This window comes from Podarcis pityusensis, assembly GCF_964106645.2.
Source record: "Podarcis pityusensis genome assembly, chromosome: 14".
NCBI lineage: Eukaryota > Metazoa > Chordata > Lepidosauria > Squamata > Lacertidae > Podarcis > Podarcis pityusensis.
The window spans coordinates 1,363,063-1,377,121 of NC_138039.1; the positions used below are offsets into that span (position 1 = coordinate 1,363,063).

The 14,059-nt window shown below is 45.9% G+C and overlaps 1 protein-coding gene across 3 annotated transcripts in view; it reads left to right on the top strand.

Moving 5' to 3' along the window:
- The first annotated feature begins 6,257 nt into the window (after window positions 1-6,257).
- The window catches only part of SMURF1 (SMAD specific E3 ubiquitin protein ligase 1), a 51,040-nt gene continuing 43,238 nt past the window's right edge, over window positions 6,258-14,059 (top strand). Inside the window, exon 1 of one of the 3 annotated variants that reach the window (XM_080981040.1) lies at window positions 6,258-6,483. In XM_080981040.1, coding sequence (XP_080837166.1) covers window positions 6,429-6,483 — 55 coding nt within the window. In that variant the 5' untranslated portion in view covers window positions 6,258-6,428. The remainder of the gene's footprint in view (window positions 6,484-14,059) is intronic. The other 2 variants (XM_080981039.1, XM_080981038.1) reach the window with 2 other exon arrangements.

Genomic DNA, 14,059 nt, shown 5'->3' on the forward strand with positions numbered 1-14,059 from the left:
ATCTTTTTCTCCTGGCATGGATCTTGTGGGGGGCATTATCTCTCTGTGTGATTTATAGCATTTGGGCTTAAAAAACGACACACACGCCCCCAACCGGCTTTAAAAGGATGCTATTTTTGGCAAGTGTCTTACGGGATCTCGTCTGAGTTCCTTCCACCGCGCTGTCACACTGAGCGACTTGTCTTGGGACGTCCTCGTGATCAAAGCCATCTCAGGATTCAAAGCGCGGACGGACATTTGGTGCGACAAGAATGTCGAGGGTGGTGACAGTAAGCGTTGATAGGAGAGATGAGCCTGGAACATGTACAAAAGCACGTTTCACGGACAAAAAGCCCCCAACATGGTTGCTCTGTGGAGTAGCGGGGGCGGGATATGCCTTTGTCTGCAAAAAGTCTCCCTCGTTCCGCCAGAAAGCTTCATAATGCACCACTGAGAAATCCCTCGCCCTCAGTGGTCAGCAACATAAGACTATTGGTTCAATTAATGCTTATTATTTATTTCATCTTTTCAATACTGCACTCCGCAGCTGGGCCAGCCCAACTGTTAGTCAGAGTGAGGTCAAGGCCTCAGGCAGCGCAAGTTTGGTGTCATGAAAAGGCAGCATATTGTTAGTTGTTTAATTGTTAAAAATAGCTCATTTGGGCTTTAGCTTTTTTACTTTTTAAATGATGCAGTGGTAAATTCACCGCAGGGCAAATTGCTGGCCAGGTACAAAGTTTGCAGATGCTGTTCATTGTCTACATAGCCCAGCAATTTGTAAGTCAGTGGCACCAATGACATGGGGAAATGTCATAATGAGGTCCCGGAAGCCAAATTTAGGGAGCTGCTTAGGATGCTGAAAGCTAGGGCCTCTCAAAGGTATCTGTTTGGTGAAACTGCTACCAGTTCCATCCAGAGGGCGAGTGAGACAGACACAGCTCTGCAGTTTCAGTGCCCAGATGTGGTGATGGTGTCTGGAGGAGAGATCTGTTAGGTGCTGGGGACCATTCTGGGGGAAGCTGCGTTTGTGCAAAAGGGACGGTCCAATCCCCTTGGACTGGGATTGAACCAGAATGTTGGCGCTTAAAATCAGAAAAGCGGCAAAGACCTTTTAGATGGATTGCAGTGGGCGCAAGGAAGCTGTCAGGAGCTGAGGAGGGTCCACTTTGGCCCAAATCTTCCCGCTGGGATGAAGATGAAAAAAAATGGCGAGCATTTTAAATGGGGGAGATAGTATAGAACTAAGGACTGTGAGTGCAGGGGCACAGGGTGGCAGTTCAGGGAGGCCACAGCAACGCAGGCCAAAACACTGTTTATAATCAAATGCTACCGGAGGAATGCCTAGGCTTCCTTGCACACTTGGCAGCGTCTGGGAAGGTCTTGCAAGGGGCAAAGGCTCCTGTAAGATCTCAGGTGGCCCTCTGCCTTCTGTGCAGGGGCAAGGCCCACTCAGTGCCACCTTCAGACAGGTACGGATGGTCAGGTGGGGCGTTCCAGGGGTCATCCTGGCTTTACACAATTTGCTTATGCACAAGAACGTAACCCCTGTGTACCTACCTGCAGTGGGTGTAACAGAAACCTGGGGGCTGTCTCTGGGTCTAACCTCCCTGATCTCTTCCTGATCCTCCTCCCTCTCTGACCACTCCCACCAAAACACTGGGAAGCCCTGACTTCAAAGTGCACTTGGAGCCAGGTGGGCCGTGGTACGCACCTGTCCAATTTGGCCCACCGGGGAGTCTGGCTCCACAGCTTGATAAGGTTCGCCACCCCTTTTCCGAAGGAAGCCTTCTTGCCTGTAGAACTAGGCATCGAGAGTGCGTGGGCACAGAATAGCCATTCGAAGAGGCCAAACCAGCAGAGACTGAAATAAGAGAGAAGCTCTGTTCGCAGGTGTTTATCTGCTAATGCCAGAAGCCTCCAAGACAAGATGGGAGACCTGGAGTACTTGGTCTTAGAGGATGGCATTGCTATTGTAAACACAACAGAAACCTGGTGGAACAGAGAGTACTGGTAGGGTCACTCTGTACAGTGGTACCTCGGGTTAAGTACTTAATTCGTTCTGGAGGTCTGTTCTTAACCTGAAACTGTTCTTAACCTGAGGTACCACTTTAGCTAATGGGGCCTCCTGCTGCCGCCATGCTACTGCTGCACAATTTCTGTTCTCATCCTGATGCAAAGTTCTTAACCCGAGGTACTGTTTCTGGGTTAGCAGAGTCTGTAACCTGAAGCGTCTGTAACCAGAAGCGTCTGTAACCCGAGGTACCACTGTATGTCAGAGGGCAAGTTAACAACAACAACAACAACAACAACAATTTATTATTTATACCCCGTCCACCTGGCTGGGTTTCCCCGGCCACTCTGGGTAGCTCCCAACAGAATTAAAAGCACAATAGAACATCAAACATTAAAAACTTCCCTAAACAGGTCTGCCTTCAGGTGTCTTCTAAAAGTCAGATAGTTGTTTATTTCCTTGATGGGAGGGCGCTCTACAGGGCGGGTGCCACTACCAAAAAGGCCCTCTGCCTCGTTCCCTGTAACCTCACTTCTTGCCGGGAGGGAACTGCCAGAAGGCCCTTGAAGCTGGACCTCAGTGTCTGGGCTGAACGATGTGGATGTAGACGCTCCTTCAGGTCTACTGGGCCGAGGCTGTTTCGGGCTTTCAAGGTCAGGACCAACACTTTGAATTGTGCTCGGAAACGTACTGGGAGCCAGTGTAGGTCTGTCAAGACCAGTGTTATGCGGTCTCGGCGGCTGCTCCCAGTCACCAGTCTAGCTACTGCATTCTGGATTAGTTGTAGTTTCCGGGTCACCTTCAAAGGTAGCCCCACGTAGAGCGCATGGCAGTAGTCCAAGTGGGATAACCAGAGCATGCACCACTCTGGCGAGACAGTCCGCGGACAGGGAGGGTCTCAGCCTGCATACCAGATGGAGCTGGTAAACATCTGCCCTGGATACAGAACTGACCTGCACCAGTCCATGGACAGCTGTGAGAAATCCCAGAGTAAGCAATTCCCAAAGGAGCAGACTTCTCCACAGAATTGTTGGAGGTGATTACGGAACTCTCTCCCACAAGAGGCAGTGACGGCCAAACAATGTGGGTGGCTTTCAAAGAGGACTGGCCAAATTCATGGAGGAGGAGAAGGCTATTGAGGGCTACCAGCCAGGAAGGCTCTTCTCTGCCTCCACAGTCAGAGGCAACCATGGTTCTGAGTGGCAGTTGCTGGAGACCACCAGAGGGGAGAGGGCTCTTGTGCCCCGATCCTGCTTCTGAGTTTCCCAAAGGCATCTGGTTGGCTCCTCTCAGAACAGGATGCTGGAAGAGTGTGGCCCCAAATCCTCCTCCTGATACCAGCAGTCTCACCTGGCCGGCCGGCCCTGTGCATGGAACTGGTGGCATTTCCTTGAAAGCCACCTTGAAACGACTGAACACAGTTTCCCCAGGGTTTCGTTTTCTTCCTTTTTTCGGCATATATTGTTTATGTTTTCATTTTCTGCATTTTGTTTTCCTAATGGTGTACACATTTTGCAATTTCGTTTCAAAGCCTTTGAAGTTAAGTTGCTCAGTGCGCCAGAGCTGGCAAATGGTTCTGCTTCAATTCTTTTCACGGTTTGGAAAAGGCGGCAGGAAGAGGGCGGAAATATCCGAAGTGCAGTTTTATGATAAAGGAAGCCGGGCAGTTTCAGTGGAGAATGAAGACAGTCCTCTAGCAGTGGCAGTAACAGGGGGAGGGCAAAGAAAAGAATTATTTCTCCCTTTTGTCCCCCGTCCCCCCACCATTGCTTGTGGGGTAAACTTATCCCAGTGGTAAATAGTAGAGGAATGAGCCAAGAATGATTTCTCTGCTTTATTTGCAAAGGATTTTGACAGGTGGCTGCCCACTTAGAAATCACGGGATGTCATAATGATGTCATGTCAAATGATGACCTGTCAAATTTATCCCGAGAAGCAGGCTGAGTGATTGAGGGGATGCAGGGACTCCTGTGGGAGGAAAGGTTGCAGAGTTTGGGCCTTTTTAGTTCAGAGAAATGGTGAGTCAGATAGAAGTTTTGAAAGTTATACATGCTATGAAGAAAGTGGATGGAGACAAGTTTTCCTCCCTCTCTCCAGACTCATTAACATCTGATGAAGCTGAATGTTGGAAGCTTCAGGACTGGCAAATTGAAGGCCTTCTTCACGCAGCGCAAACTGTGGAACTCCCTCCCACCGCAGGAGGCAGTGGTTGTCATTCATAGAGTGAGCTATCCATGGCTCCACAGTCAGAGACAGCAATGCTTCTGGATCCCAGTTGCTGGAAACTGCAGGAGGGGAGCGGGCTTGTGTTCAAATCCTGCTTGGGGGCTTTTTCACAGGCTAATGTAAAAAACAGGATGCTGGCCTAGCTGATCCAGCAGGCTCTGCTTATGTTCTTATCTCCACAAAGATCTGGCTAATGGAGCCACAAAAGTTCTTCAACCCTGACTTGCGGGCTCAGTTGGAGCTTGTTCATTGCTGGAGCAACTTCAGAGCTCTGCCTTCCCTCAGGGTGCTGACTTGTGTCTTGCCTTGCCCTGCCCTGCGTATATTTTAATATTCATTTGCCCCACTTTTCAGGCCATGCTGCCCTCAGAGGGTCATTTACAAGACCCAGGAGCTGAAGACATGCACACGTTGCCCTCTGCCAAGTGACCCTGGGCCATGGGGGCGAGCTGCCCATCCTTTGCCTCCCGGGCAGAACATTGTGATATGGGGGAGGTCTGCCTGGTCCCTTCTGCTGAACAGTGAAAGACAATGTTTGTTTCCCCCTCTTCCCTGAGCCAACCCGTTTTCCTTTTATATCGTGTCTTTCAGATTGGAAGCCTATGGGCAGCGGCTGTCAGACAGAACTTACAACATTTTAGGTGCTTTGTAAGTCTTTAGCAACGACACAACTACACAGGGCCCCTCCAGACTGGTGTGGGTGTATTCTGCAACATGTAGAGACGGGCTTAGCCAGTTTGTTTGTTCTGCTGTCCAACTGATTGCTGTCGAAAGGGACTGTAGCAGAACAGGAGAAAAATGAAGCAGAATGTTTGTGGTATAACAACTTGTGGGATTCCAGCAGAAAGTTGCATGGTGGAAATGAAGCACTGTGACCTCTCAATAATAATAATAATAATAATAAATAAATGCAGCTGCAAACAAGTGTTGAAAGTGGGATCAGGTATGACTGCCCCAATAACATAATGAGCACAAACCATTGCAAATGTGCAATTTAAAAAGGGCGCCTTGGGGCTCCACCAAGTCACACACAGAAGCTTCCAGTGACGATATGGGAGTTGCTGCAACGGCCCTTCCATCGGAAAGGGGTGGTCCTCCTGCTTCCTCGGGGTCTGTACTGAGAGCCTGTGGTGGCGCAGTGGTTAGAGTGCTGGACTCGGCTGTCGGAGAGTTCAGGGTTCAAATCCTGATTAAGGATCAACCTCCCTGGGAGACCTTGGGCCAGTCACTGTCTCTCAGCCTAGCCTGCCCTGCAGGGTTGTTGTGAAATGCAGAGCTGCAGGGGGACCGTGTGCGGCACCCTGAGCTGCTTGGAGCAAAGGTGGAATAGACAGGTAACTAACAGCAACCACGACGACATAGAAAGAACACTCTGTGTGTGTGTGTGTGTGTGTGTATGTATATATACACATACATATATATACATATATACACATACATATATATACATATATACACATACATATATATACATATCTGCATATATATATATATACATATATACATATATATACACATATATATACATATACATATACATATATATATATATATATATACACATATATATATATACACATATATACACACACATCTATCTATCTATCTATCTATCTATCTATCTATCTATCTATCTATCTATCTATCTATCTATCTATCTGTTCGAAGCGTGGCATTCCGCTGCCCGAACCTGGACGCCCCAGACCTCCCCAAGATGGCCGCGGGAGGCGAACCGTCGCGCACGTCACGCCAGGCGGCGCGGCGTCTGTTTCCCTCCCGACGCACGACGGGAAAAGGAGCCGCGCGCTCGTTGGCCCTGGGACCAGGCAGGCAGGCAGGCAGGCGCGTGTGCGCAGGCGCGCTGAAAGAAGCGGGGAGGGAGGGGGGCCGGGGCTCGGGAGCGCGCCTGCGCGCCGCCGCCGCCGCCTCAGCCTGAGCCTCAGCCGCCGCTGTGAGGCGGCGCGAGCTCGCGCAGTCGCCGTTCGCGTCGGGCGGCGGGAGGGAGGGAGGGGGGCGGCGGGCGTCGAGCTCGGTGAGGCGGCGCCGCGGCTGCTGCAGCTGCCGCCGCCTGAGGAGAAGCACGGAAGGGAGGCCGCCGGCGGGAGCCGCGAGGGCGAGAGGAGGGCAGCCATGGCGGCGGCGGCGGCGTCCGTCGGCTGACCCGGCCTCTCGCCTTTGGGCCGGTGGGCCCGGCGCCCGCCTGAGGGGAGCCATGTCGAACGCGGGGACCCGGAGGGCCGGATCCAGCATCAAAGTTCGCCTCACAGGTAAGGAGGGAAGGCCTCCTCCTCCGGCGCCGCCGCCGCCGCCATCCCGCCCCGCTGCGGGTCAGCCCCCGGCCCCGGCCCGCCGCTGCTTCTCTCGGGCGGGCAAGGGGAGAAGCCCGGCAATGCGAGGCCGGAGGAAGAAGGCGAGGCTCCAGAGAGCGGGGAGCCCCGGGGGTCTTTTAAGAGCAGCAGCCTTTTTTTGTGGCAGGTCAGGGCTGCTCTGCCACCACCTGAAAATCCTCCCTCGAACTTGTTTTGTGCTGGGATTGAGAAGAGCCATAGCCCATTGACAAAAAAATATGTGCTTAAATACACTAATGGTATCCAACATGTCATGGGAAAATAGTTTTGGATTGAATGTTCACATGGCAGTGATGGCCATTATCTCTCCCCCCCCCCCCCGCAATCTTTCACTTTTTCATTTTTCACTTCAATTCCCTTCTAATTCCTATACCTCCCCTCTACTGTACACAAGGCGGATTACAGCAACAAAGCAGAAGCGACAAAGAACACACACACACCTTATAATAGTAAGTAGGTTAGGGATTGCTCCATCCTTCTCTTGTTTCTCTCCCATCGCCCCTAATTTTCTTTTGGGAAGAAGAAAAGGTGTGTGCACACAGGGGGACTCTTGATTCTTCTCCATTCCTCTCTCCCCCCCCTCCATTTTGGGTATGGATGCTGAATGTCCCTTGCTGGGAATGACAAGTGGGGGAAGAATGCTGTTACACACAGGTCCTGCTTCTGAGCCGCCCACCGGTGTCTGCTTGCCCACTCTGAGTACGGGATATGGGACAGTACACTACAGATGGGCATTCCAACCCTGCAAGAAAGCTCAACTAAGCTGTGGGGTTGCTGTACTTCCTTCCCTCTTCTCCACTTCATTCCTTCACAGTTCTCCCCATTGGAGCTTTGCAGGATGACTCTTAGGGGGAAAGGCAGAATTCTAGCCTAAACCTCTTGCAGTTTATAGGAAGCAGGTAAACTTGTTTTTGTTTCTGTTGAGTCAATAAGGCATATTAAGGATTAGGTGCTTTTTTCTTGGGATTCTGTAGAACTGGAGCGCTTTGGAAGCCATTCCTCTTTTGAAAGGGCATTGCATAGCAGTGTTGGATGTAGCTGCAGTTCCTTATTTCAGAATGCTTCTGTTTTCTTCATGTCTGACAAAATCAGTTTAGACCCAGCTATTATGTGCAGACACCAAAGAGAGTCTCCTTTTGAAAATTGGATTTGGCCAGCCAGACTTTTGGGGGGCCTGAAGGGAAGGTTGGGTTTCATTACAGACTTGTTGGGATGGGCACCTCAAGAATTGTGTTGGTTAAAATAGTTAAAGTGATTCTTAATGTGGATTTGCAAGCTGTATTTGCAAGGGATTGCAGCTTTGGGTTTTCCTACTGAGAGCTACTTCTCATATCATGAGGAGGCCACAGGGTTCAAAATTAGCAGGTCGCCAGGCGCTTTTCGCACCTAAAGTTTCTCCATTTGCGAGCACCTCAAATAGTCTGGGTGCCATTTTTTGTGCCTGGTTGACTTTCAAGGATTCAGGAAATGTATGTGCTTTGAAGTCTCGAAGTATATGTTATGGTTAGACAATATGTTAAGGAGTGTAACAATAAAGAGTAGAGTATATTGAAAATCCAAGTATGGTACCAATATTTTTATTGCAAACGCCAAATTAAACATGTATTAACAATTTCTGTTAAAATGTGATATTAACAATGTCACTTATGTGAATTGCGTATTAGTCATGCTTATAAATAAAAAGTGTTACTGACCCTCCAAATGGCGACTAGACATTCTGTTTTGGCACCCACAACCCAGGTCCCAGGAGCCATTTGGCTCCTAGCTTTTCTATCCCAGTTTCTAACACTGGGAGGCAAGTATGTATTTCAAAATAGAAATATGTGGTGGAGAAAAAGCTCTAAATATTAAGAAGTTATTTACTGAAACAGAAATTCCATGGTTTGAATAAGATACAGGTGAAAGTTAGAAATTCCTTCCCTTTCATTTGTTTTCTTGTTGTTAATCCTGTGAACTGTCCTGAGACCTGCGGGTATATGGCGGTATACATTTTTTTAAAAAAACCTATTTTGTCTTAACAGCAACTCTTGTTCCGTTTTTTGTTTCACACTTGTTGCATTGCATAATTTGATTTTTTTACTATTGTGTTCCTCAAAGATAGCCTTTCTGTCGAGCTCTGAGTTCTAACCATTAGAGCCACTATGCCCACACCTTTTCTATAAGGCTACTGTATCTGTGTTGAACTTGTGTATTTTCTTCAACATGTAGTAATCTCCCGTTGAAACTTTGTCTGCTGTGGCTATTTTGAGAGCTGGTGTACAGTGACTAAGAACTGTGAACCAGGTCTCTGGTTAATATATTTATTCATCTATGAATTTCCTATGTGGCATTAGGTCAGGCATGGGAACCTGTTGATCTCGCAGAGTGTACTATAACTCCTACAATTCCTAACCATTGCTCATTCTTCCTGGGGCTGATGGGGTGGAATATCCTCTGGAGGATAGATGGGCTGTAAGAAGGCATTGTTTTCCATTCTTTGCTGCAGTTGGTGCTTGTACCACTGCTTTTGTTTCGCTGCAGTTCATCTGATTCTCCCAAAACCCAGTGTTTGTTGTGATGAAATTATGTAGCTTATTTAATTTATGTAGTTATTCTCATTGTTATTTGGTTATTTCAATGCAAAAGAAACCATGCAAATTGGGGAGGGGGAGAGGAAGTAATCAATTATGTAACATTTGCAGACTCAACCCAGCAACAGCAGTGAATGCTGATCGTATTCGCTGGTTTGATTTCTGTTCCAGACATGGGATGAATAAGTGGCCATTGGCAATTTCCGCTCCTGTTTCCTTTTTTTGACATCCCTACTGGAGGACCTCAAATTCTTCATCTTTGCTCACTGTAGGCAAACTACTCTCTTTCAGTTGTTCTGTTTGTTTCTGCAATATAGAAATGATAACACTGACATACCTTAAAGAATTATTGCAAGGATTACTGACAACATATGTGAAATGCTTTTATGTAATTACTTATTAATAAATAAATGCTGCATGTAACCATGGCAGGGTGTGTGTGTCCTGTGTAGTTTTCAGAGTTCATGCAGTTTTCTGCACAGATGTAATACACATATGTGAAATACGTGAACTAGCCATTGGAATCTAGACAGTGTTCAACTTCCTGTCTGTCACCTCCCTCCCCTTTCCAACAAAACTTAAAATTCCCCAAGAGAGTGTCTACTGATCCTATCAAAAGATGACTGGCAACGGCCTTGATAGATTGTTCCTGTGGGGAATTGCCTGCCTCCAAGCCCTGTATCCTAGAGAGTCTTGCCAAATGTAGTTCAGAAATCAGCTTCTCCTTATTTGTGTGTTCTGCCTAGTAGTGAATCCACTTCTGTCAGAAAATTAATCTTCCCATTTACCAATGTACATTTTAATAGTAGTAGTAGTAGTAGTAGTAGTAGTAGTAGTAGAAATCATCCAGTAGGGGAGGTCCTGTGCTGCGTTTGTTTTTTCTGGAGTGGTCTGTGGTCTCTGGTGCATGGTTCCCCCCAGACCCCGGGGGCCTGCTCTTTTCTTGCTAGCCGGGGCCCGGTAGGCTTGGGGTGTGATTCCTTGTGGCCTCCCTGGTCCTCCCAGTACCCTCCGACCTCTCTCCCTTGGTGGCAGTAGCAGTGACAGCGGCAACGGTAACACCAGTGTACATTTTGAAGAAAACTGTTCAGTATCTGGCAGTGATTTATTGTATTTTTTGCCTGTTTTGCTTTCTTTTAATGAACTACATGTTAACATTTTTATAGCTCAGATAATGATTCCGCAAATGTGTGACATACTATTTGCTTTGTGACTTTTCTTTGTCTCAGTAATCTTTTAACACATTCTTTTTCAAAAGTAAAACCATATTGCAAATGCAAATTGCTTCTCCGAAGGGAGAAAAAATGATAAAAACTTTCAAAATACGTAGAAGTCATTATGTTCGCATGTATCCTTTGCTTTTCTCTTACTTCCTGTCCTGCTGTTATATGGCTTTTTTCTGTTGTACAGTCTCTTAGATATCGTATTTAGGATTGCAGTCTGAAGTCAAATAAGCGTTGTGATTATACAAAACACTTTGGGTGAGAGCCAATGTAATGTTAGTGTATGAAGTGAGAGAAGTAGCATTGTTGCAGAAGTAGCAGAACAGGGCAAAAAAGTACAGTATATGATTCATCACTTCTGCATCACTTTTACTGGCCCAGGCTACCCATTGAATTTGACTGTTGCACTGTGTTAAGAATGGGGTTCTAAGTAGCAGAATGGCTATTTTTGCTACTGGGCTGCAACAATTGGATCTTGCCCATAATGCACACAAACAGTAAAGCTGAAGTTTTTTAAAAAATAGAATTTTGGGTATTATAAATATTGGGTACTCTATTCAGACTCACGTAGACAGAGAGGGTTGTGCCATAAGGAGCTTACAGTCAAAGTGAATCTAGCAAGGGAAAGCAGGAGTCAAGGGTCACAATATGAGTATTTACATGTGCTTAGGCTTGAAATTGGTGATATCATGAAAATTTGACGTTGCCAAAACATTTGGACCATTGGACTACTTACTGAGTACTACATACTTAACAAGCCATGGCTTTCTAGGATCTCAACCAGAATGCAAGGAAGTGTGTCTCATAGCCTGGCAGGGTAGGTTAGGAGGTGGCTTTCCACCACAAGAAACCCCTTTAGCCAAGGGGTGAAGAATCTCAGACCCTTTGGCTTTCTGGCCCTCAGCATTCTTTCTGAGCCAGGTCCCCTCTCCAGGCCTCATCCCTCCTAAGCACTCCTCAGGTGCTTTTGCCAGGCTAGAGTGTATCCTAGAACTGTGATGTTGCTTGTTGTATAGAGGAAAGAGGTGCTTCCATTGCTTTCACCCACTTTTGTCTTCAGACGTGGACACGACTGATATGTGGTCCCGTGAAGGTTCCCCGTGAGAGAATGAGACCCTTGGGCTGAAAATAGTTCCCCACCCCTCGTCAACTGGAGGTGCCAGAGACTGAACTTGGGGTCTTCGTGCAAAGCATATGCTCCACCTCAGCTATTGCTGCTCCTAATTCCACTTAAGGAATTCCAACTAGTTGCTTCTAAATTAATATGACTACAGTGGGGTTGACGCCTGGATTTTTAAATATTTTCAAAGCATTTCCTTATTGAAGTATGTTAATGAATGAATCTTTACAAGCACTGCCTTTCACGTTGGGTTTTGCTCATTGAGATCAAGGACACTTTTCTTTTGAAAGGTGCTTAAGTTGTTTATGAAACCAGTTGTGTGCTGATACTTGTGTCTTTGCTTTCAGTGGTCACCACTGTCACCATAATTATGCAGACGTGATTGGAGAGACTGTGGTTAATAGAATTCTATGGCTTGTGTAAACGCAGCAGCAATAATTTATTGAGACCTTCAGGCTTTTCAGTCTTGGTAAAGCAAATCCAACACTTTAAACTTTTATAAAACAAAACAAAACATTGTCATGGTATAATATGCTACAACTTAAGTGTTTAGCATGCTGCAGAATGGTTTAAAATAGCTGTTGCTCCCTTTTGATTACAGTAGAGCAAATTTCCAACATTTATTCAGATACTCATGGTTGATGTCTTCTGTGGAATTCTGTGATCTGACTGTTAAAGCAAAGTGTTAAATATAGTATTGCTCCTATGACTAATTTCATAGCTTAACTGGAGATGAACCATCTGGATATGCATTAAACTAAACCAATGTGCAGATTTTTTTTATGATGAAGATAGAGATTGAAATATCACATTGCAAATTAAAGGTGATTCTTTCCTTGCCACCCCGTATTTTTTGCTCCTATTATGCATGCCAAGAAATCATTGGCTTATATATCTTTTCCCCCGCTTACATATTTTTCTCTTTCAGTAGATAAGATTTAAGCATTATTAGGGTGTATGTATAGTTGTGTTCCTCTCAGTAATGTATACTGTGTTGACATGAGAAGATAGAGTCATGAAGGGTAAACTGTGTAGATCTGCCCTAAGTAATCAAATAGGCTGGAGATTCTACAAAACTCTTTTGCACGAAAGATACTGGGTCTCCCCAAGGGCTCGGTTGCTGCACAGTTAAGAACAGAACTGGGCCTCCCCTCCATTGTTGCGAGAGCCCACATTAGAATTATTAGTTTTTATTGCAAATTAATCAATGCCCCAGGTTCCCTACTAGTTCCCTACTAGCCAGGCAAGCCTTTTTAACTTGTTCTCATTCCAACAAATGGTCCAAGGCCATGGAGACTATTACTGCACGCTACTCCCTCCCAGATCTCGACACGCTGTCATCTTGGGACCAACATAAAATCCGGGCCTGGATTCTTATAAGAGATGAGGCCATGGACCGGGCACAGTCCACCTCAGCTCGCCTCTCCATGTGGCTCCCTAAAGTGAAAGTGGTAAGATCACTTGCCAACTACTTGATAGACCTGACGGAGCCCAATTTGAGAAGAGCGTTTACAATGGCTCGTTTCCATTCTATACCCACGGCCTTCCTGCAGGGGATCTACTCTAAGACCCCTATTACTCAGCGTCTATGTCCATGCACAATGAATGAAGTAGAGGACTTCATACATTTCTCTTTCTACTGCCCTATTTATGACCCAATAAGACCTAAGCTCCTCCTCTTGATCCCGTCCTCCATTTCATCTAAGGAAGACTGTTTGAAAGCACTTCTTGTGGACGCAAATCCCCAAATTTCACGTGGGGTGGCAATCTTCATAGTGCAGGCTCTGAAACTCAGGGCTACTCTGACAGGGTAGTGTGTCCTAGTCCTGGACCTGTTTTAATTCTTTTATTACCTTTTTTAACTCAATGTGCTGAGCCTATTTTGGGGCCATTTTATGCTTTATTTATATCCGCATACTAGTTTTTTTGGCGCTGGCAACTAAATCTCTGTATTATTGTCTTAGGGTATTTTAAATGTCATTACGCCAGCAATATCGCTTTGAATTTTGCTTGGTTGCTTGTCTCCAACATTTTTGTATTGTCTTATTTTGCTATGGCTGTATGCTAATGCAATTAAATTAAATGAATGTAATCAAATAGAAAGGAGGAATAAAAATAACTAGATTGGAGATTAAGGCTGTGTTTCTCAAACATTATAGCCTGTATTGAGAGAGAGGGTGGGGGGTTTGGATAATTAGAAGCATCTGAAGTATTCATTAATTATCCAAACAAACAAAAACACAATTCCTTCCTAGTATGTTTGAACTTGTAGGAATTGTCTGCTTTTATAGCTCTTATCGTTTTTTAAAAAGGTAATCAAGGGCAGCTTTTTTTATTTAAAAAAAAGGGCTGTGGCTTGTGTGCTATCCCCTGTTTACTTTTGATGAGTAAAGCCAATGCTGAAAAGTTAATTCACTGATCAATGACACTAACATTGATTGGCCCAGACAACTTTGTGTGTCTTTTTCAGTAACAACACAGTGACAACAGGCTATTCATCTTATCTAAAATGTTACATGCATAATAAATTTGTTTCTTTAAAAAATATAGTTGTTCTTTTATAAACATACAAACAATAAACA